The sequence below is a fragment of the Pseudopodoces humilis genome, chromosome 13, assembly GCF_049639895.1.
Source record: "Pseudopodoces humilis isolate 2021_Gansu_Grassland_sample_001 chromosome 13, ASM4963989v1, whole genome shotgun sequence".
Lineage (NCBI taxonomy): Eukaryota > Metazoa > Chordata > Aves > Passeriformes > Paridae > Pseudopodoces > Pseudopodoces humilis.
Window position 1 is genome coordinate 7164673 of NC_142212.1, and position 19721 is coordinate 7184393.

Consider the following 19721-nt stretch of genomic DNA (forward strand, 5'->3'; position numbering starts at 1 on the left):
TGCTGCCATGGCCCATGCATTGCTTACTGTGGATGTGCTGAAGTCCTGAGATCTCCATGGCTGGAGATAACTCAGTATTTATCTGGAGAAGGCCCTGAACTAATTAGATATTGAAGTTGGCCCTGCATTGAATGGGACAGGGTTGAGGCAGAGACCACCAGATATTCTTGCCTAAATTACTGAGATTCTTCAATCCAAAGACTGAATGGGAGACAGGGTACCATAGGCATCCCTGGGACTGGGTCTGTACTGGGCTAACCTCTTAACTTGAGATCCATTGCTTGTTTCTGTTCCCAGCTAGTAGCATGGCGTGTCTCAGATCCCTTCCTGGTCTCATGACTGGCTGTGGTAACAGCTATTTTTCCTCTGATACCAGGATTTCTCAAAGGAACAGGTTTTGCCACACAGTTGGAGGGATTTGCTGGAATATCCCACTCTTCCCAGGATATGTGCTCTTACAGAGCATCAGCACTGTTGAATCAGCCTGTCTGGTTCATCTCCCAGCAGGGATGCTGGGCAGCTCACTGCAGTAGAGTTCTGTCCTTTTCCTTTCAAGGAGTCTTACTAGTTCCCTAAGAGGAGGCAGGTTTTCTGGTTGGGTGCTGCTATTCCAGGCTATCTCTGGGAGGTGAAGCCTCCTCGTTCTCAGGCTGATACTGCTTCCTCCAGCAGCTGCTGTGGGGTGCAGCCTTATAATAGATGGAGCTTTGATACATTTCATTATTTTAAATACTGGGGAATTCTGTTTGCCTTTTTTCTTTGTACTGTATTTTGGGTTTTTGTTTTTGTTTTTTTCAGAATATGATGCCCCAGGAACCTATATTAAACTTTTCTGGAGTGGATTTGTGTATTCTAATTTAGATGACTGATTTATGTGGCGTGTTAGTGGTGCGTTTCTTCCCACCACAAATTTAATGTAGCAGGAGATGGCAGTGTCCTCTGTGTCCTCCTCACACCATGCTGTCCTCATCTCCTGAGCAGGCTGGGTGCTCTACTTAGGGTCAGCAGAGATCTGTTGGTGGTGATCTGAGACCTTTTCCCAGAGCCTGAACTGCAGAGAAGTTGGTTTGAAGCCCCTTATGAAGGTGCCAGAATTGACCGAGAGAGCCTGAACCAATCTGTAGCTTGAGAAATGTTTGCACTCTGAGATGACAGACAGTGGGCTTGTAATGCTCACTGCCTGCTGGACAGGCAGCCAGGCCTCATGGAGTGATTGGAGCAGTCCAGCAGTCCTCATTAGAGGCTCCAAGGTTTGGGAATGAACTGTAGTGTTTTGATCTGGGTGGAAGACAAGGTGTATTGGCATCACCTGTTGTGTGGTGTCAGCAGAAGAGGGATCCAGAGCTTGATTCAAGCTTTGTGTAGCCCAAAAAGTTATAGTCTCTGATCCAGAGCACATCTTTTAAGCTGAATAGATTGGACCAGACTTCTCAAATAGTTCTAACTTTTAGTAAATACCCTTTGGGCTCTCTCAGTGCCTACTGCGAGCACACCCTTGATTTTAGGAAACAGTTTTACTGAGTAAAATGTACTTTTATCCCCTCTATGTTGCAGGTGATTGAACCTGATAATTCAGTGAGCTGAGGTGATCTCAAGAGAACAATGTTTTAGGACACAGCTGAGTTATTGAGGGAGGGCTGCATCCTTGCATCTTTGCAAGGCTGAATTTTAAAGATCCCAGAAGATGGTGTCTGCTTGCATCCTGGTGCCAAGGTACTGACGACAGTGGATGTCACTGGAGTAGTTGTCTCACAAAGAGAAGATTGGCCTTGCCAGCCTATGATTGCTGCTGCTCCCCAGATCAGTGAGACAGGGAAGGTCACAGGAGTCTGGGAGGTCTCCAGATTCACTGAGACTGTCCAATTTCCAAAATCTGCCAGCAGTACTGCTCTGAGCTCTGTGGGTCCTAGGACCTGGGAACTTGGCCTTGGAGTACATAAAAGCTTTAGGGTGGCTGTACCATGAGCTCACCTTTCCACTCACCTTCCCCATCACTCTTTCCCTGTGCAGTCTGACACAGTTTATCTGTTTTCATTTTTTATCACAAGTGTGAAGCTAGTAGTTGACAGAACCCTTTTTGGAGGAGGAGAGGATTATTGTTGGGTATGTCCTGAAGCAAAAGTTTGAGAATAATATTCTGGGGAAATAGTGGATAGATCAAACTCTGAGGCCTGCTTCAGAGTAAGGCCTGTGGGAGGTCTGAGGTTCACCTTGGCTGGGGGATGTCCCAGCCAATTTGGTCAGTGCTGCACAGAGCTGCTGGCCCAGCCCCAGCGCAGCTCTGACTTGCCCTTTGTTGCCCCTGTGCCAACAGGTAACCAGCACATGCCTCCCTGCCTTTGTAGGCTGTTCTGCTTCCTGGCCTTGCCATCTCCTGGCCGGTACATTGCTGACAGAGCAGTAGGGGACAGGTGTCAGCCTGCCTTGCTGACAGGGTTACAAAATGGATTCCAGGACCAAACCCATTCTACAAAACATCAGGATTAAATATTGAAATCCTTGGCATTGCCTGTGTGCTTAAAAGTGCTGAGGAAAAGGGCTTTATCAAGAGGGAGGATCAGCTGAAACTGCAAATTGTCCCTTGGGCTCCTGGTTCTTCCCATGGAGCATCTGTGCTCCCCTGCCTTTGGCTCTGCTTCCATGAGGTGCTTCCAGCCCTGTTGCTGGACCAGAAGACCAGGGATAGAAGGGAGCCCAGTGAACTGGGACAACAAGGAACAGGAGAGGAGCAGATAAGGGAGCAGATTTTTTTGCAGGTTGCTCATGGAAGCAGTTCTCCAGTTAGGGCAGTGGGTGGGGAGAGTATCCTCAGACTCCAGGTGTAATCCCTGTGCTTGCTGCAGCACTTGACTCAGCCAGGCCAGGGGCTGGGCACAGTTCTCTGTTCCCTACTTCTCTGTCAGCCAGCAGCCTGCCCTTTTTGGATTTGTGTTTTGTGTTGGGGCCGCACTGTCTGTCCTACAGATGGGCCAGGGCTTCAGCAGCCAGACTGTAACTGGAAATCTGCCCTTGTAGCTCGGTTGGAAGGAACAGCAGCCAGAGCCCCAGACAGCCCTCTCACTCTCATCCCTCAGAGCCCATTTGTGAGTCTGTAATGTGCTGACCATAATAAAGGGGAGCTCCCATGATGAGGGAACGTTTCCATCATTACCTGTAACCATTAAGGGGAGGATCTTGTGCTTGTCCGTACTGGAATCACTCACTCTTCTGCCTCATGAGCTGTTGATAGCAGCACCTGAGGAGGAGGTCAGTAATCCTCCAGGAAGTGAGTGATACATCCTGGCCTTTGATTTAGCCTGCTCAAACAGGCCTACTTCTTAAATTTAACGGGCTTTAGCAAAAATTTTACTGTGTTAATTAAAAATACTAATACAGTGAATTATTTATGGCAAGTAATTCCACAAAAGGGTACAGAAAGAAAAAATTTCCACAAGATCTTAGTAAGGTACAACATGATCTTCTCTAATATGATTCCACAAAAGCCTTCATGGCTAAACCTCAGGCTTTGTCCCAGCCAAAGCAAACATCTTTCATGTGATTTCAGCATAACAGGGTCTTACTGGTTCAGTGATGGTCTGGAAGGTTAGGAAGTGAGTTGTATTCACTGCTTGTTGCTTTTTTCTTCTCTCTTAAAAGTCTCATCATTCAGAAGCAGAAAGGTAATTGTAAACTACCTGTAGCTTGCAAAATGCAGCTGTCGGTGAGGCATAATCCCCCTGCATGCTCACAACAATGGTTGAAGCAGACTTTATTTAAAGGAAAATGAGTAGCAGCTAAGTAAATGCACAAGAGGGAGTAATTTAACCAACCCATTGGATGAAAGTCAGGGTAGGGCAAGAGGAGTCATGGGACTGTTTAAGTCTCTCAGAAATGTGATGAGTTAATGAGCAATAACTACTTTATGTACCATTACTGGGCCCCTCCTACACTCAGGAGTATTTCTACATTTCTCATGCAACCTGCTTGTGTGACGAATCCATACACACACTGCACCCAATTAGTGTGAAGCATTAGAGCTGCTCTGCCTGTCTCACCTCTCTAAACCCCTCCTGGAAGCAATTTTCCCAGCATACAAAGAATAAATCACCATTTTCCTAAATCTCTCAGAGAACAGCTCCCAAATAAGGGCCAAGTAAACACATGTAATACATGATATTCTATTTATTAGGTAATCTTCCCAGCAGTAGATGCAGGGTATTATCTGCTTTAAGTGTGCAATGTTACATGAAATTAAAAATGTCAGGGGAGGTGAGACAAGGCACTTGAATAGGCACTTGTAGAAAAGTAGTGGAATACCTTGCTTAAACAAACACAAACCCCAATCCTTTCCCCCTCTAAAAGAATAACAAAAATACCAAAAAACCACAGCAAACAGCCAAACAAACTGGAAAAGAAAAAAAATGCACACCTACTATAGGAACTATAACTTACTTTACCTGTGTCCCAGTCTCTCAAGAAGCATCGGGAGATGAAGTGAAGAGAGCAGAGGAGGGAATCCTTCCTGGGGTACCAATTGCAGCAGGGTTAAACCATTAGGTGAATTTGACAAATGACAGCATGACCACACGTTGTGTAATCAATAGCCACTGTGCTATTGGAGTGTCCCAAGGAGCCTCCTTTGACACTGGCTGTCACTCTTCACAGACATTTTCAGGTGACCAAACATCTGCCACCTTCTGCTGTGGTGCACTGGAGGAATTTTCCCCATCCTTTCCTTCTCTTGTTTCTTTGTGGTAAAGGCTGGCTGGCTCAGAAAGCATCACCTGCCAGTGAGGGAGCAGCTGCCCTGAAAAGCAAACAACCCTGGGGTGGCTCCAGGTAACTTGTGCTGAAGAGATGTGTGTCAGAGGTGGCTGAGAAAGGCTCCAGGGGAGCACCCATGACCTTACAGCACACAGATGATGAGCAGAGCCAGAGGCTTAGTGTTGTCAGTGCCCTCTGTGGCTGCTGGGGACAAGTGGGGTGGAGGGCACATTTCCCTTTGCTGTCCCTGGCCCAGCTGCACAGGTGTTCCACCTGTGCCTCCCTGGGATGCCCTGAGCAGGAGGGTGGCATGCCTGGGCTTCCAAATCCCCGTCATAGTGTCCCTGCTTAGCTTTACCAGAGCCCAGGGCCTCTCCCCACAGAGTGGGTTCCATGTCCCCAGTGCCCCCCTCATGTCCCAGAGAGGCCAAACAAGTGGGCCTGGGTCTCCAAGCTGAGCAGGGGCTGTTCTGGAGCAGCCACGGGCAGGACTGAGGGGTCCTGGCTGCTCAGGGCTACTGAGGAACATTAGTGCCTGAGGCAGGCTGGGAGCTGCACAGCTCCTCTCTCCGTGCCAGCGGGATCAGCCCTTGGTCACCTTGGCTCAGGGACGTGGGAGCACAGAGCTGGAGTGTGACCTCGTAGCCAGAGGAGCCGCCACCGCTCATCCCATGAGTCAGGGGAGGCCACGTGAGGCCCCAGCCCGACGCCTTCCCACCCACTGGGAATGCTGGCACTGGGATCCTGACCCAGCATCCTGAGCCACCACACAGCCTGAAGGTGAGTGCTGGGGAGGGGTTCAGGAGCTTCTTGGGGTCGAGCCTGGGGGTCTTTGGGGGCTGTGTGCTGGCTCTTGGTACACTGCTGGGCTGTTGGCTGCTCTTTGAGGCATCAAGACACTCTACAGAAAAAGGGTTCTGGTGCTGTGGGGATTACAGGACTTCCCTATAACTTCTCTTTTTGACTTGTGTCTTTTTGACTCAACTTCCCTGTCTTTTAGTTTTTTTTCTCTAAAATCCTCACAGCAAGCCCAACACTTCATGCAAAGAGAAAGATTAGTTTCCCCTAATTTTACTCAGACTACAAGCATGAACATTTCTGGTTTCCCATGAGTTAATATTCTTCCTTCAGAGCTTTGCAACAACTACAGAGAGGCACATGGTGCGAAAGGAGAAACATAAACCAGGTAATTTCACATGCTGTACGTCAATGCTTAAAGCAGAGCTGGAAAACAGGCGGCAAACCCCCCAGGGCTTACAGGTGTGGGGCTGGCAGCAGTGCAGCCACTGTGTCTGGGCTTGCTGTGAAAGCCAGGGCAGGAAGGAAGTGCTGGAGCTGTGGCAAGGAGTAGGAGGGCTGTGCCTGCTCCTTGCTCACCACCATGGGGCTGGTCAGAGCCAGCCTGGGGAGCTGCCCTTGCTGTGGGGACATGCACTTGCTGGCTCTCCCTCCACACCTGTGTTCAAGGGGAGTGGAAAGTCTGAGTTTGCTATTTCTGTGTCACATTTCAGCTACATTTGACAGCAGGAAGGCACACAGAAGGGTAGCACAATTATTACCACAGCACGGGGAGACTGGAGCAGGAACCGTTTCAAATGAGCTGGTGTGGATCAGTTTTTTTTGTCTTACAGGAAGAAACTCAGCTTTCACTAAGGCTACAGCCCTCCAGGACATCTTCCTGTGGAACCAACTGCTGGGACCAACCTAAGACTTGCAGGTGTGCTTTAAGAAGTTTGGTTTGGTTTGGTTTGGTTTGGTTTGGTTTGGTTTGGTTTGGTTTGGTTTGGTTTGGTTTGGTTTGGGAGAAGGGTGTTGAGGGACTTTATATTTAAAATAAAATTTAGCAAGTTTCAGCATATAACTTAAAATGAAAGGTAAAAGTAATTTTGAAGGGAAAAGGTTTGGGATTGTCTGATTTTTGTCTTGAAGTTAAAACAACCTTATTTTATTTTATTTGCATTTTTTTTTGTTTTCCTGTTGAGCAATTTCCCTCAGATATATTTCATCAGTTAAGCAAAACCCTGTGTATGGAAGTTGCTAACTTCACTTTCTAAATCTGACTCTGCACACAAATTTTATTCTAATGTGTTAAAAAGACCTCACTGCAATTAAATTTTGATTTACTGTGAGAAAAACAAGGTGAAGTCTGTTGTTCATGTCATTCCCCAGTGAGCTCATGGCCAGGCTGAAATGCTTGTATGTCATCATCTTTCTCTCATTATGAGGTATAATCAACTAAGTCACTTTTAAAACATACAATAATTAAGCACCTATACTTATCCTTTGTTTAGATCTGATTTTCTTTCCAGAAGAGCCACAGGGGAATTAATTGTGCATAGTCTAAGAGAAACTAAGTACCCAACTTCCTTGGCTAATGTAAATCTTGGTGACTGTACTGGGCTGAGCTGTGCTGGAGGCACAGAAAGGGAGATGGGGAGCAGATGCCGGTTGCTCCTGGATCCTCTTGTAGCATCCAGGTCTTACCACAGGGGGATGCAAAAGTGCATTAGGCAACTGTGTTTCTGTTCTGGAACAGCTGAGCAGTCTGCTCGTTTGGGCCAGCAAATGAGCAGTTTTGAAGTAAACCAGTCTGATAGCAGATAGAGATGATGTTGACAGTGTCTGCCCTGCCTTCAGTGTTGAATCTGCTCTTCCTGTGTGCCTGGTAGGACAGCTCAGGTAGTGCCCACCTGCTCACTTTGGGATGATGCAAAGCTGGGATAGGGCAGCTGCTGTGACAAGTTCCTGTCAGGGGAACAGCAACATGCCTTAAAGTGCCACTGAAAGTGGCCTTCACTAGGTATTAGGAACCACAAAGACAAACCTCCTGAGTTTCACTCAACAGTAAAATATCAGGATACTTATAAATTATTTTTTGAAATTGAATTAATCAGCTGGAAAGAAAATGTTTATATTTAATGTATTTTTGTTCCTTTAGCTCTGGTATTTTGACCATGCAGTCCAGAAGGAGGCCTAATGGATTTAGCTTAAACAAGCAGCTGTTTCAAGGTCTAAGTTTAGCAAACAGGAAGGCAAGAAAGAGACTGAAAAAGACAGAAAACCATAGCTGGAGATATTTAAGTGCTTATGAAATGACATTCTTGATTGAATGGCCAAGAACGAGTCTGTCCAGGGTGTGGTGTGCTGGGTTCTTACATTTCCACATCAGCTGGTGCTTACCCACAGAGGGGACAGATGCATTTCCTGCATTCCCTATTTGGTGCTCACAGCTCTCACAGGGCTGCTGCCACAGCTACAGCAGCAAAGGCTGGATGTAAGTGAAAGGGGAAGATCTGTAGATCTTTTGCATAGGTTCATCACTGGAAATAATTTCAAAATGTTAAAATATTGTTTTCCCACAATATACTTTCGAGGCAGGTAAGCCAGGATTTCTGAGCTGAGCATTTGAAAGTGGTTATGTAATTTTTCCAGAAGTCTTTTGAAGTCTGTTTGTGTCTAATTTCCTCTGAGAACTGACACCCTAAAATGTTCTGTTTGAGTGTTTGCTTATGTGTTACAGTATCCTTCTGAAGATATTAGCTGACCTGTTTTGGGTTTTTATTAGGATATTTTTTGGACTGATATGATGGTCTTTAGAGAACTGAAAGTGCCAGTAGGAAAAGAAACAGGTTTTCCTCTGGAAAATTTGAAGGATATACTTAGTTTTCAAGCTGCTTGATGGGAAGTGTTTTGTTGAATGGATCCAAAAGTTATATTGTAAGAAAAAGTGTGGACACATAAACTGTTTTCCTATTGCATCCTGCATAGTGGAAACTGTGCTTCAGGCTCCCTAAAAATCTCCTTTTGCATCTCTCAGTGCAGCTGTGGGTTAGTTGCAATATTGCATGAGGGGAGATGCATCAGTGCAGAATGCCTGGACCACCCTAGGCAGAGGCAACAGTTCAGAACCACAGCCACCAGAAAATGTGCACCATCCAAATATTCCAGCCTCAGCCCAAAACTTCTGTGGCAAGTTTGTCAAAACAAAAGGAAATGTTGAATTTTGAGGATGTCAGAACATCTGTTTCTGTGGCAAATACCAGTAATTAATCTGTGATCAGCACTTAACAATTTGTAATTCATAAAGCTAAAGTTAATGGAATTTTCCTTTTCATGACAACTTGGGAGGAGCAGATGTTGAAGCATCAAAGTCTTCTGTGAGAAGAGAATTCAAATTCTTGTGGAACTTTCCTAGGAACCATTTCTGCTATTTTTCCTGGCTGATATATTTTACGTATTAGGATATCAAAGGTACAGGATAATGGTTCTGTTTCGTGAATGGAACCTGGCCTATTAGGTTACTCACATCTGTGGTAAATATTTAATTAGACACCTTGATAGCTTTACCAAACAGCAATGTGAATGATCAAGTTTGACTTTTTGTTTTACTCATGATGATCAGACTTTTGTTCTTTCCTAATAACCAAAGGCTAGTAGGGCTCACTCAGAGGAGTCAAGAATTGGGTCCCAGGAGAGTTAAATGAATCATGATGTGAAACAAAGAAGTGATTTCAAAACTGAAAGGCCCAGAGACAGACGCTGTGTTTGCAGACAATCAAAGACAGAAAACCAGGAAGGTCAGTGACCTGATTCTAAATGTGATTTTTCTCCACTTTCAAACAGGCACAGCAATGGAGAATTTGGATGTCCCAATCCCAGATCTTACTGAAGAACAGCAAGGTGAGGGAAGCACACAAAGATCAGAGCTTTGGCTCATGCACACTGCACAGCAGTGTTTGCCAGGGTAGGCATGAGTCAATGAACTCTGTTTCCTCTGAAAACACACCCTATCCATCTCCTTGTTTGTAAAAGAGAGACCAGAAGTCAATTCCCAGCTCTTCCACAGGCTCCTGTTAGGCTTTGTGCACATGCTAGTGGGAATTTAGTTACACAAAGGAGACTTTACTGTGCATTTAATGCCTCATGAGCAATCTCAGTACCTTGGTGTCCAATCCTTGGGGTCTTTGTGCCTGTCTGTAAAACAGCATGGTCAGAATAAGTTCCTGTTAAATAGATAGGAATACTTTGGGAACACTTGCCATGCTTCTCTGACTGAGACATCAGTCATTTGTATGGACTACTGACATTTGTCTACTCTTTCGTGGCAGACTGAGATGCTTTATATAATACACCACAACTCTCTTTCCTGTGTGCTGGTATTGGGCAGTGTGTTAGAGCCTGGTGTCTGTCTCCACAGCTGCACTGAGCACCACAGGAGCACTGCCATGAAAACCCCCTCTGCTCCTGCACAGTGACAGGTTTGTTTTCCTTACAGACATTTTTCAGAGAGTTTTTGCTGCTGATGCCAAGTACTTGGAGAATCATGAAAAAATGAACCAGTCCTTCTGGGAATCACTTGTAAAATGCTTGGCTGCTACTGACCCAGCTATCCTGGATACTGAAGAAAAGAACAATGTAAGTTACCAAAGAAACACTTATCCTTATTCTGTTTTTTCTACTATACTCTGGGGAGAGAGAACATACAGTCCCACTATCTGATATGCTGAAATATATTAAAAGGTGTAACAGGACACTTAGATAAATGAGGTTCAGGGCACTGCTTTTTACTTCACTGCTCTCTATGTGCAAAAATAACTGTCCCTGTATCAATTCCTCAGAATCAGTTTGGCTCACTATGTTCTAGACAGGACCATTGTTAGTGACATTTTGCTGTAAGATACTGCAGCAATTGCATGGCCATTTTCAGACCCTATAGCTGTATTTCTCCAGCTCTCTGAATAGTTAACTGTTGCCCACCATGCTGTTTTTCCCAGTTGATGGCTCTGCTCTGGGTTGCTGAATGGAGCTTATGTTCCCTTTCCATCTTTGGCATTACTCTTTGTCCCCAGTTCCCCCTTTGTATAGTAGGAACAGGGGGTTGCATTACCCACAGGGTGGGATACACTCATTTTCCCATCAGGGTGTGCTTCTGCAGGCTGTGTTTTATTGGAAATACCATTTGCTATTTACTTACCTTTTTTTCAGCTCCTTAACAGCTGTGATGTCCTCCCTGGAGGCTGTGCTGCCTGCCTGGAAACCATAGAGAAGAAAGGAGTCAGGGCAATGGCTCTTCTTTACCTTTTGCTGAAGACTTCCAATCCATCTGGGTACAGGCAGCTGCCCAGCTCCAAGGGAAAGGGTGAGTCCTACCTGCCTTCTTGTCAACTGTTTTGTTAAAATTACTGCAGGGCCAGTGGGACTTGACAGCAGCTTGAACACTGTTATGTGCTTGGAAGTGATTATTAGTTGAACTGTTTGGAAGTACTGCTCAGGAAAGGCAGTTAGGTGTGGTGGTAATGGGAGCCAAAGTTAGTGTTTTATTGCAGTTAGACTTGGCTTCTTCTGGGGAAAAAAACCCCTGTGTTTAAGGAGAGAGCATGTCCTGGGATGATGCTGCCAAAGAAGTTTCTCTGACTTGAGAAAGTTTCCCCTGACTTTTTTGCACAGACTATTTTCCAGCCAGCCAGGACCCTTCTGAGCACTCGCAGTGCTAAGAAGTCAGAGCTGACAGTGAAAATATTTTTACAAATTCCCTAATAGTACATGTAAAACTAAAAGGAAAGGACAGGGGATGGCACACAGGATGCTGAACTGGCAACAAGATAAAAGAGACTTGTTTGCCTGGTTGTGCAGTAAGAAACTAAGGGCAGCTTCACAGGGTCCATAGTCATTAATTGTCTTTAATAGATGACAGAGGAGCAGTCATTTAAGATGACCTTAAATTTAACTGGAGATCCTCAAGGATATCCCGTTCCTTCTGCCTTGATTAAACATGTTCCTGAAGGGCAGAGACCTCCCAGCCCAGAGCACAGCCCCGCTTTGGTCGTCTCTCAGAGCAGGAATGTTGGTAACAAGACCCTTGGGGCTGTGAGCAGAAGGAATCCCATCTACCTGCCTGTGCCCAAATCCTGCACCTCCCGCTGATGAGATGCTTAGAGCCCCGGCCCTGAGCACAGAGCTGGCTGTGAAGCTGTTCAGAGTCAGCCACACGAGCCAGGAGCAGTCGGGACGCTGGTGTGGCTGGGCTGTGGGGGCTGTGCTCCTGTGCCACGAGCTGGAGCCGGAGCCGCGGTGTCGGCACACGGAGCCCGGCAGAGGTAGCCCAGGGCAGGGCGAGCCGCTCCTCTCCGGCTGAAGCATCGCAGCTGCTGCCACTTCAGGGAGTGGGAATTTGCACGGCAGTAACATCACGAATAATTAAACACCAGAATATGAAACTTTAGGTATCTACCAGAAGCATTTAAGAAGATCTAAACTGTAGTGTGTATGATGCTTTCATTTGATGCTGTGTGCTACCCTTAGTGTGCAAAAAGCACAGCTGAAATTAGACAAAGGGTCTGATTTCTTGTCAGGCAACTTTTAATAAAGCATTGTGAAATCTGTAATTGTAAAATAGAAAATGTAGTCACTGATAATTTTTTTTTTCTCTCTTTATTAAAAAAAAAAAAAGATGAAAAATTGAAACTCCTGAAGAGATTGGAAAGGAATTTTGTATATTCAGAAGAGGACAAAAAGTCTGAAAAGTCATCCCATAAGTCCACGGATGAAGATACACAAGGTAAAGTGGATTTATTTTTTTTCCCTGATACATAACTTAGTCTGACTGCACGTTTGTAAGGATTGACATAGGAGATGTGGCAGTTCTGTAGAGCTCTGAATAAAGTAAGAAATTGTGCAAAGGAGAGAACATAGAAAATCATCAGTACCTGATTCATGATCAGCAAAACAGTGGCTGTCACCCACTTCTTCTTCCACTCTTGTGGAAGTTGGTTTCAGAAACATAAAAATCTGCTGCAAAACTCCTTCCCCAAATAAAAGATCCTAACTTCTCTCTATAGCCCTTTATACAAGTTAATCCAACTTCAGGTTTTGCTGTTTCACCTATTCAGCCAGCTTTGAAGGGAGCTGTGAGGCAAAAGCAGACAATAGAGATTTCATTTCAAATGCATTTTATGCATTTCAAAGCCTTATTTTTTTACCTTCATATGGTTTTCTTTTGAGCAAACAACTACAGTGCTGTTGTTTCTGATGCTGCTAGTGCATTTTGCTTTACTCTGATGAACAAACACTTTCTCTTATCCAGACAGTGATGAGGAAGATTTAGGAAGACAGAAGACTGAAGGCAAATTACTTGAAGGTAGGACAAAGCCACAGCAATATTGGCTTTTACTAGGGGCAACCAATATAAACAAAAAAAAAGATTATTTTTTGCATTCTTTGGTTTGGCTGTTGAACAAAGGTATACTGACTTGTGTAGATGTAAAAGAAAGACAAGTCAGAATTTGGCTGTAGGAAGGACATTTCCTACCAGATTAAGCTCAACTAATACTGACACTCAGCCATGCCCTGTGCTTGGAGTTGAACCAGGAAAGCAGCAAAATCTGCTGTTGTGGGAGGAGTCCTGCTGCCTGGGTCTGCACAGCTGCCACTGAAATGCAGCAAGAGGGTTCTGAAAACATCTGTCACAGCCACTACTTACAGGGGCTGCAGTCAGCCCTGGAGATCATCAGCAAGCACTGTCCTGTTCCTGAGGCTTTTCCCTTCCTACCAAAGGGAAAATGTAAAATAAGTACAATGCAGATGAAGAAAATGTGCTATGTCAATACACAGAAATACCTATAGGACTATGGATGTAAAAATGTAAAGTATTACTATTTTAATTAGTGTCTTAAACTGAGCTCAGCCCAAATTAGCAGCTCAATTAAATTGACATTAGGAAATCTAATCTGTGTCACAGAAGTCTGATTCTACTTGACTCCAGATACTTGGAGAGATGGAATATGGGGGTGTGGCGGGGTTAAGAATTCAGTAATTTCCCACTTTTTGACTGCATAGCCCCCAGCAGAGCCGTTCTGTTTAAGGAGTTCGGGTTGGCCTCTTCCTTGTCCCTGTTACTCACCCACACTGATTTCAGGGAGCTGATGGGCTGGCACTGGCACCAGACACACTCACTGCAGGTATTAACCTGCCTCATCTCTATGCCATGTTTTAGGAATACCAGCAGAGATGGTTCCCTACAGAGATTCAGGTAAGTGCTCCCAGGTCACCTGCTGGAATGACTGGAACTGCAGTGTCTGCTTTCTGACCTGCTGAGACATTAAAAAATAACTCTCAGGCTGTAAATCTCTTAGTTTCTAGTCAGCTTGGTGTTGGACCTGGGCATGGTGCAGACATTCTGTTGCAAGGCTGTGGTAGTGACTGGCTCACAGCAGGTGGTTTGTTCTGTACAAGGTGTTCTGTATTTTTGTAGGCCTGCCAGGTTCTCACAAGATCAGTTCATAGTAGTTATTCTTTAGGGGAAAACCCAGCAGTTCTGTTGGGCAACTGTTCAGTCTTAGCCAAAAAAGCTAGAGGAAGTTTTTAGTATTCCCTGAAGCCCTCTATCTTCTGCTGAACAGGGGTGCAAGGCTGGGAGGGACCTGGAACCTGGTTTCTGCAAGCAGTGATGCTTGGGTCTGAATGCATTCCTGCCTTAGCTCACAGCATTCCCAGCAGGAGGTGCCAGCTGAAAGCCAGATGTCAGGCAACAGAGCAGCAGTGCCAGCCAAGAGGTTTGCACAGACAGGCAGTCTGAAGGCAGACTGCCTCCCACCAGACACTGCTGTACAGCCCCAGAATGTTTGTAAAAAGCCCATTGCAGGAAATTGCCAAGGGATTAATTGCATTACTGAGCTCATCCCTCTTGTGCCCAGGCCAAGGCCACAGGATAAGTTAGGAGAGGCAAACAGCCCAGTGGAGCAGCCTTTGGAGAGGACATCTGCTCTAGTTCTGAGCAGTGGAGAAGTTATAAATTGCAGCATAATCCCTTGGGAAGGTTTTTGAGTTACCTGTCCCAGGGAGCCACACGGAACACCAGGGCAGAGGCATCCATTACATATTCATCCATATTCTCATATTCACTGCGTATTCATCCATATTCTCCTCACACTGCCAGGTACAGAAAGGGTCATGGTACTTTTCCACTTGGTGTTTGGCCTCTCTACCACCCACCCCAGTTTTGTTGCAGATAGGTGATTACTTACTGTGCTTCTTGGTGCTGAGTATGGTGGGAAGCTCTATATTTGTATTTTTTTCCATCAGAAATAACAAAACTATATTGTTTTTCAGAGATTGCCAGAAGAGAAGATTCAGATGCAGATGGTGAGTACAAACATGCAAACAGAAGTTTATTTTGTGGATGCTCTTTCAGGACTGACTTTTGCTTAGTGGTGGGGGCAGTACCAGCTCCTTGATGCCTAGAGATTGTCTGATCAAAAAGTAGAAGTTTGAAAACAGGTAATGACATGGAATGCTTTAACAGAAGAAATATTGTGCAAGTCATTCCATGATGCCAAGTTACACTGGGACTGCTGCATTTAGGGAGTAATACAAGACAGACACTTGCCAAGTGTGAATTGATGTTCTGCTAAAGTCTTTATCTATAGATCTTTCATGCAGCTGCACAGAGCTGTATCTGTGAGATAGAATGATGCAGTGCTATGTTATTAATAAGAAAATAACTGGGTTTGTCCCCAAACCAGAATGTGATCAATCCAGACTGCTCAAAGAGGCAAAAATGTGATGCCAGTATCAGGTGACACAGAACAGAATTTCTTGGTGAGGCTTAGTTGCTCTATGGCTCAAAAGCACTACAGCAAAAGTCTACAGTTCATGTAAAGGGCCCTTCCAGTACTCACCTATTACATCTTTAGAGAAAATTCGCTGCCAGGGGTTACCCAGTGCAGGGGAAATCAGCATCTGAAACTTGTGCTGAATCAACTCCCAAAGGTTTGGGTGCAGCAGGTGCCTCAGGGGCTACTCAAACCACCAACAAAGAGAAAAGGAAAAAAACTGCTGCTTTGAACCTGTTGTTGGAGAGATGCTAAAATACTCAGCTCTTTATGGCAATACAATTGGAGAAAAATGAGAATTTGGCAACACTGCTCATGCCAAAGAGCAAACTGCTCTGTGTTTAAACCTCTGAAATACCTCATTTGTTCTTATGCTGTTTTTTTCTCTATGCCAGTGTAGCTGCAGGAGACTCATTTCAGTAGCATATTATATATTATTTAGGATGGTGCAGAAGTACTTGACATCAGGTGTAAGTAGAGGAATGGTTCTCACACCCTCAGTAATGGAGGGGATCCTTTTACTATTTTTTACTGTAGCTGTGGTTGTGCAAAGCAGCCAGGAATCAAACTGAAGCTCCCTTGTACTGTGGCTTCACTCCCCCACTCTCATTCTGAGACTATGGCTTATCCCAGAAGAGGCAGAAAACACCCAGAGTGCTTTAAAACAATTCAGTATTGTTAACGCAGCCATCTGGTTATACTTTTTAAAATTCATTTTTAAAACCATGCTCTTTGGAGTGCTTTTGAAATTGCTAATTTGATCTTTCTGAAAGGCTCGCAGACCAACAAAAGTTTTACATATATTCTGCTCTGACAATGTATTTCAGATACAAAAAGGCAAATAAACTTTAAACTCCTTAATTTCACAATTCCATGGCAATAAAAGACTTCTCTTTTTTGTAGCATATGTGGAGAGCACTCACCCCCCTCAGTGGACAGTACGGTGGATGGGCATACGGAAGGATGGTAATTGATTTATTAAATCAAACAGATGTCAAACCTGTTGAACCTTAGTTCAAGAATAAGATCTCTGGTTCAAAAAACCCTTTATTTTTCCAACATGAGTGCTTTGTTGAGGTGCATCAAGGCTTCATGATGAAAATCATCAAGGCTTCTCATAATGTTGAGCCTAGTGCCTGAGAAATCTCAGGGAAATTGATTTCATTCCATGAGTGATACTCTGTACCTAAAGGTGAATTTGGAAGGGGCATGGCTGCAGTTGTGACCCAATCTTCTCTCTCAATTTCAGATGAATTCTTTCATTTTGTCATTCTTTGCTTTGCAATTGGAGCTTTGCTAGTTTGCTACTACTATTACAAAGGTAAGGCAAGATTCAATAGAAGGATATATTGTTGGACTGTAGAAAAATGAACAATGCTAACAAGTTATTTTGTTGCCTTAGATTGGACTATTTCTCTTGGGATTGGTTTAATCACCTTTGCTTCCCTGGAAACCACTGGGATATACTTTGGCCTGGGTAAGTGTGCCTACAGCAGCAGCTGTGGCCCTGCACTAAGGACAAGGTCACACAGTTGCTGCAGGCCCATAAACCCTCCAGGGTCGAGATTCCATAACTCACCACGTAACTCCCCCCAACATCTCCCAATTACAGGGGGGCTGCAGCCAAGCAGCCTTAATGCTACTGAAGGGAGGAGTTGACTCATTTTTCCTTCTCAGTGATCACAAGACCCTGAGTCACCTCTTTCTGCAGCAATGGCCGAATGCTGTGTTGCCATGACAATGTGTAATTTTAGCAGCAAGGCCTGTCTTCCCAGATCCACTTGATAAGATGCTGTGCATCCCAGCTGCCATACCTTCCCCTGGGACTGAGGACGAGCTCAGGGCAAAACTTGGATGGCAGCAGCTACTGGAAATATTAAAACCCAGGCATTTTGGCAATCCCTAGGCCTGGTATAGGAGAGCTGCCACCAGCACCAAGTTATGGCTCCCCAGCCAAGAACTTGTCTCCTTTATAATCTCATGTTAACATGGTGGGAGATTGTGGATGGTTCTCTCATGACTCACCCTGATCTTTGTTATTAATGATATTGCAGATGTGCTTGTTGAAACAAATGTCAGTGTTTGGGTTTTGCCATTTTTCTATTTTTTTGTGTTGCTTATCTTATATGTTTGTTTTCACACCCAGTGTACCGAATTCGGAGTGTCCTTGACAGCTTTGTTCCTTTCATTGACAGATTCAAGCCAAGAGGTAATAGTGCTCTTTTTAGTGACAGCATCTGTCTTCCCTGGACCTTGGTTTTGTCAAGAATTAAGACCAGCTCATTTAAATGACAATTTCAGATTTTACTGCCTTAAAAAAAAAGGAATATTTTACTACAGTTCACTGCAGCTGCTTGGGTTTGAAAATTAATTAGTGTTGACTCTTTCTCTGTGGCAGAACATTCTCACATTTTTAATACTCCATCCTGTATGGGGTGCTATTTCCTGGCAGTGTCTGCGTAAGAATTCTATAGCTTAAATAAAAACTCAGGGGATAGAGGGAGGCTTCACGTGTTGGTTCTTGACAGACTGGTTCATGTTTATCTGTGTTTATGGACACAAAGAATACTGAAAAGCTGCATGGACACAGCACAGTCTGAACACAGCAGTCCTGACAGCTGTCTTTTTCTTCATCCCACAGGCATGAGGAAAGCTGCCTAGGAGGAGTATTTCAGGAGAGTTCCCCAAACCTGGCTGTCCAAATTTCCAGTACTAAAGGAACTGCTTTATGAGGTGAACCTAACCAAATGGCCAGTGTGGAATACTGAAATGTGAAACCTCTGAAAAACATCACTCCTTTCCCTCCAAAATAAACCTGAAACTGGGGTACAGGGCCCCACTGTGGATTCTGAAGCGGTTTGGGGCTTATCAGAGCTTGGAAGACAATGGAGATGTAGCTTTGTGTTCAGTTCCATCTAAATATAAACACTGACCTCTCCCCCAGGCTGCCATGTTGTTGGTGGTGCAGCTCTCATTCGTAACAAACCACGCCAATCTGCCTGTGCTGTACCAAAATCAACAGACCAAGGTCCTGTGCTGGTTCTGGCTTAGGCTCTGGCTGTTCCTGGAGGAATTCTGGCCTCCTCCTCCCCCCGTGCTGCCCAGAGCAGGCAGAGGCTGGCGCTGCTCTCCCAGCTGAGCCCTGGCAGTGCCGGCACTGGGGCTGATTAATTGATTGTGGCAGAACCCGGAGCAGTGGGCGGGCAGTGGTTTCACCCGAGGAGAGCTGGGGAGATGTTACAGGCACTGACAGAGTGCTGCAGAAATGAGATTATTAACAACAGCAGATTTCATCTTTTCTCAGGAAAAACAAAGTGCTTGATTTGACTCATCCCCCAACCTTTCTCTTTCTTTGAGTAAAATAAACACGTAACTTTGACATTTGTTTCATTTTATAGGATGTGTTACACATTTCAAGAATGTAGGGCTACTGCAGTTATAGGAAGACTGTAACAAAAGGGGGGTATCTTTAAATTTTTAGCAAAAATGTAAGGTCTTCATACCCACAGAATGATGAAGGCAACCAGTTGAACAGAAAAAGACGTAAACATGCACTTTTAAGGAAATGTAAATCTGAAAGCTGTAACCCTGTAAACAGCTCAGAGTTTAACAGGAACAATTTCAAGCCTTGCTCAGAAAATTAGAAAGGTTACTTTTTGTTGTATGGAATTTGAAGCACTGAGTCAGTCACTCTTGCCTGCAGTTCCAGCTGCACTGCCAGAAACACCAACAGTTGCACTCAGGCCTGCACCAACACAGCACAGCTGCCACCCAGTGCCTCAAGGGCTAAATTGTGCAAGAAGGATGAATACAAGTTATTTCATTGTATTTATATGCTCATTTACATGTCTTTGTAGAGATATTCTGCCATCCCAAACTACTGTATATTTTGTGTTAGTCTGCAAATAAAGTCTTGCTCAGACCACTGTAGCCATGCTATTGGCAAATAGCTTTTGGGTGAACTAAAAACTACACAGTCACTCTGCTGATGAAAAGGGCTTTTTTTAGTCTCTTCTGCTGTCCAATGTCTTTCTGAAAGGCAACTTGTGGAACAGTCAGGATGAGAAACATGTTTCAATACTTAATGTTTTAAATTTGGTACTCTGCAGTAAACATAAATTTTTAATTTTAACAGAAACTGCTTAAGGTTAAAATAAGCAAAACATTTAAAAAGTCACAAAGTCCATCCCACCATGCGAGATGAACAGTTCAGCCACTTAGACCAAGTCCCATGAGAAAAGTCTGTTCTCAGAAAAAAGGCAACTTACACATTGAGCTGCATCCTCTTGAGTACCTGGGAATTTCCTGCTCTTCTGGATCCTTCAGTCCTTCTCAGCATCACTCTTGCTGCAGCATCAGCCAAGCACT

General features: G+C 44.6%; 1 protein-coding gene across 6 annotated transcripts; it reads left to right on the forward strand.

Annotated features, from left to right (window-relative positions):
* The first annotated feature begins 990 nt into the window (after positions 1-990).
* Positions 991-19276, forward strand: TMEM40 (transmembrane protein 40). Of its 6 annotated transcripts, XM_014251736.2 has the most exons (15): positions 991-5523; positions 5875-5929; positions 6375-6460; positions 9367-9423; positions 10019-10158; positions 10729-10882; positions 12194-12301; positions 12827-12880; positions 13736-13771; positions 14851-14883; positions 16257-16319; positions 16603-16674; positions 16756-16830; positions 17500-17562; positions 17995-19276. In XM_014251736.2, the coding sequence occupies exons 4-15, from the start codon at positions 9375-9377 to the stop codon at positions 18012-18014; spliced, it is 867 nt and encodes a 288-aa protein (XP_014107211.1). In that variant the 5' UTR covers positions 991-5523; positions 5875-5929; positions 6375-6460; positions 9367-9374; the 3' UTR covers positions 18015-19276. The 6 variants fall into 6 exon arrangements, with proteins under 6 accessions (XP_014107211.1, XP_014107212.1, XP_014107210.1 ...); XM_014251737.2 differs by lacking the exon at positions 5875-5929; XM_014251735.2 differs by lacking the exon at positions 991-5523 and having other exon boundaries at positions 5606-5929.
* The last annotated feature ends 445 nt before the right edge of the window (positions 19277-19721 follow it).

What these genes read in the sequence shown, in the direction of transcription:
- TMEM40 (XM_014251736.2), top strand. Translation starts at nt 9,375, where the DNA reads ATGGAGAATTTGGATGTCCCAATCCCAGATCTTACTGAAGAACAGCAA. An exon ending in ATACTGAAGAAAAGAACAAT is followed by an intron (nt 10,159 to 10,728) that starts GTAAGTTACCAA and finishes CCTTTTTTTCAG; the next exon opens with CTCCTTAACAGCTGTGATGT. An exon ending in TGACAGATTCAAGCCAAGAG is followed by an intron (nt 17,563 to 17,994) that starts GTAATAGTGCTC and finishes TTCATCCCACAG; the next exon opens with GCATGAGGAAAGCTGCCTAG.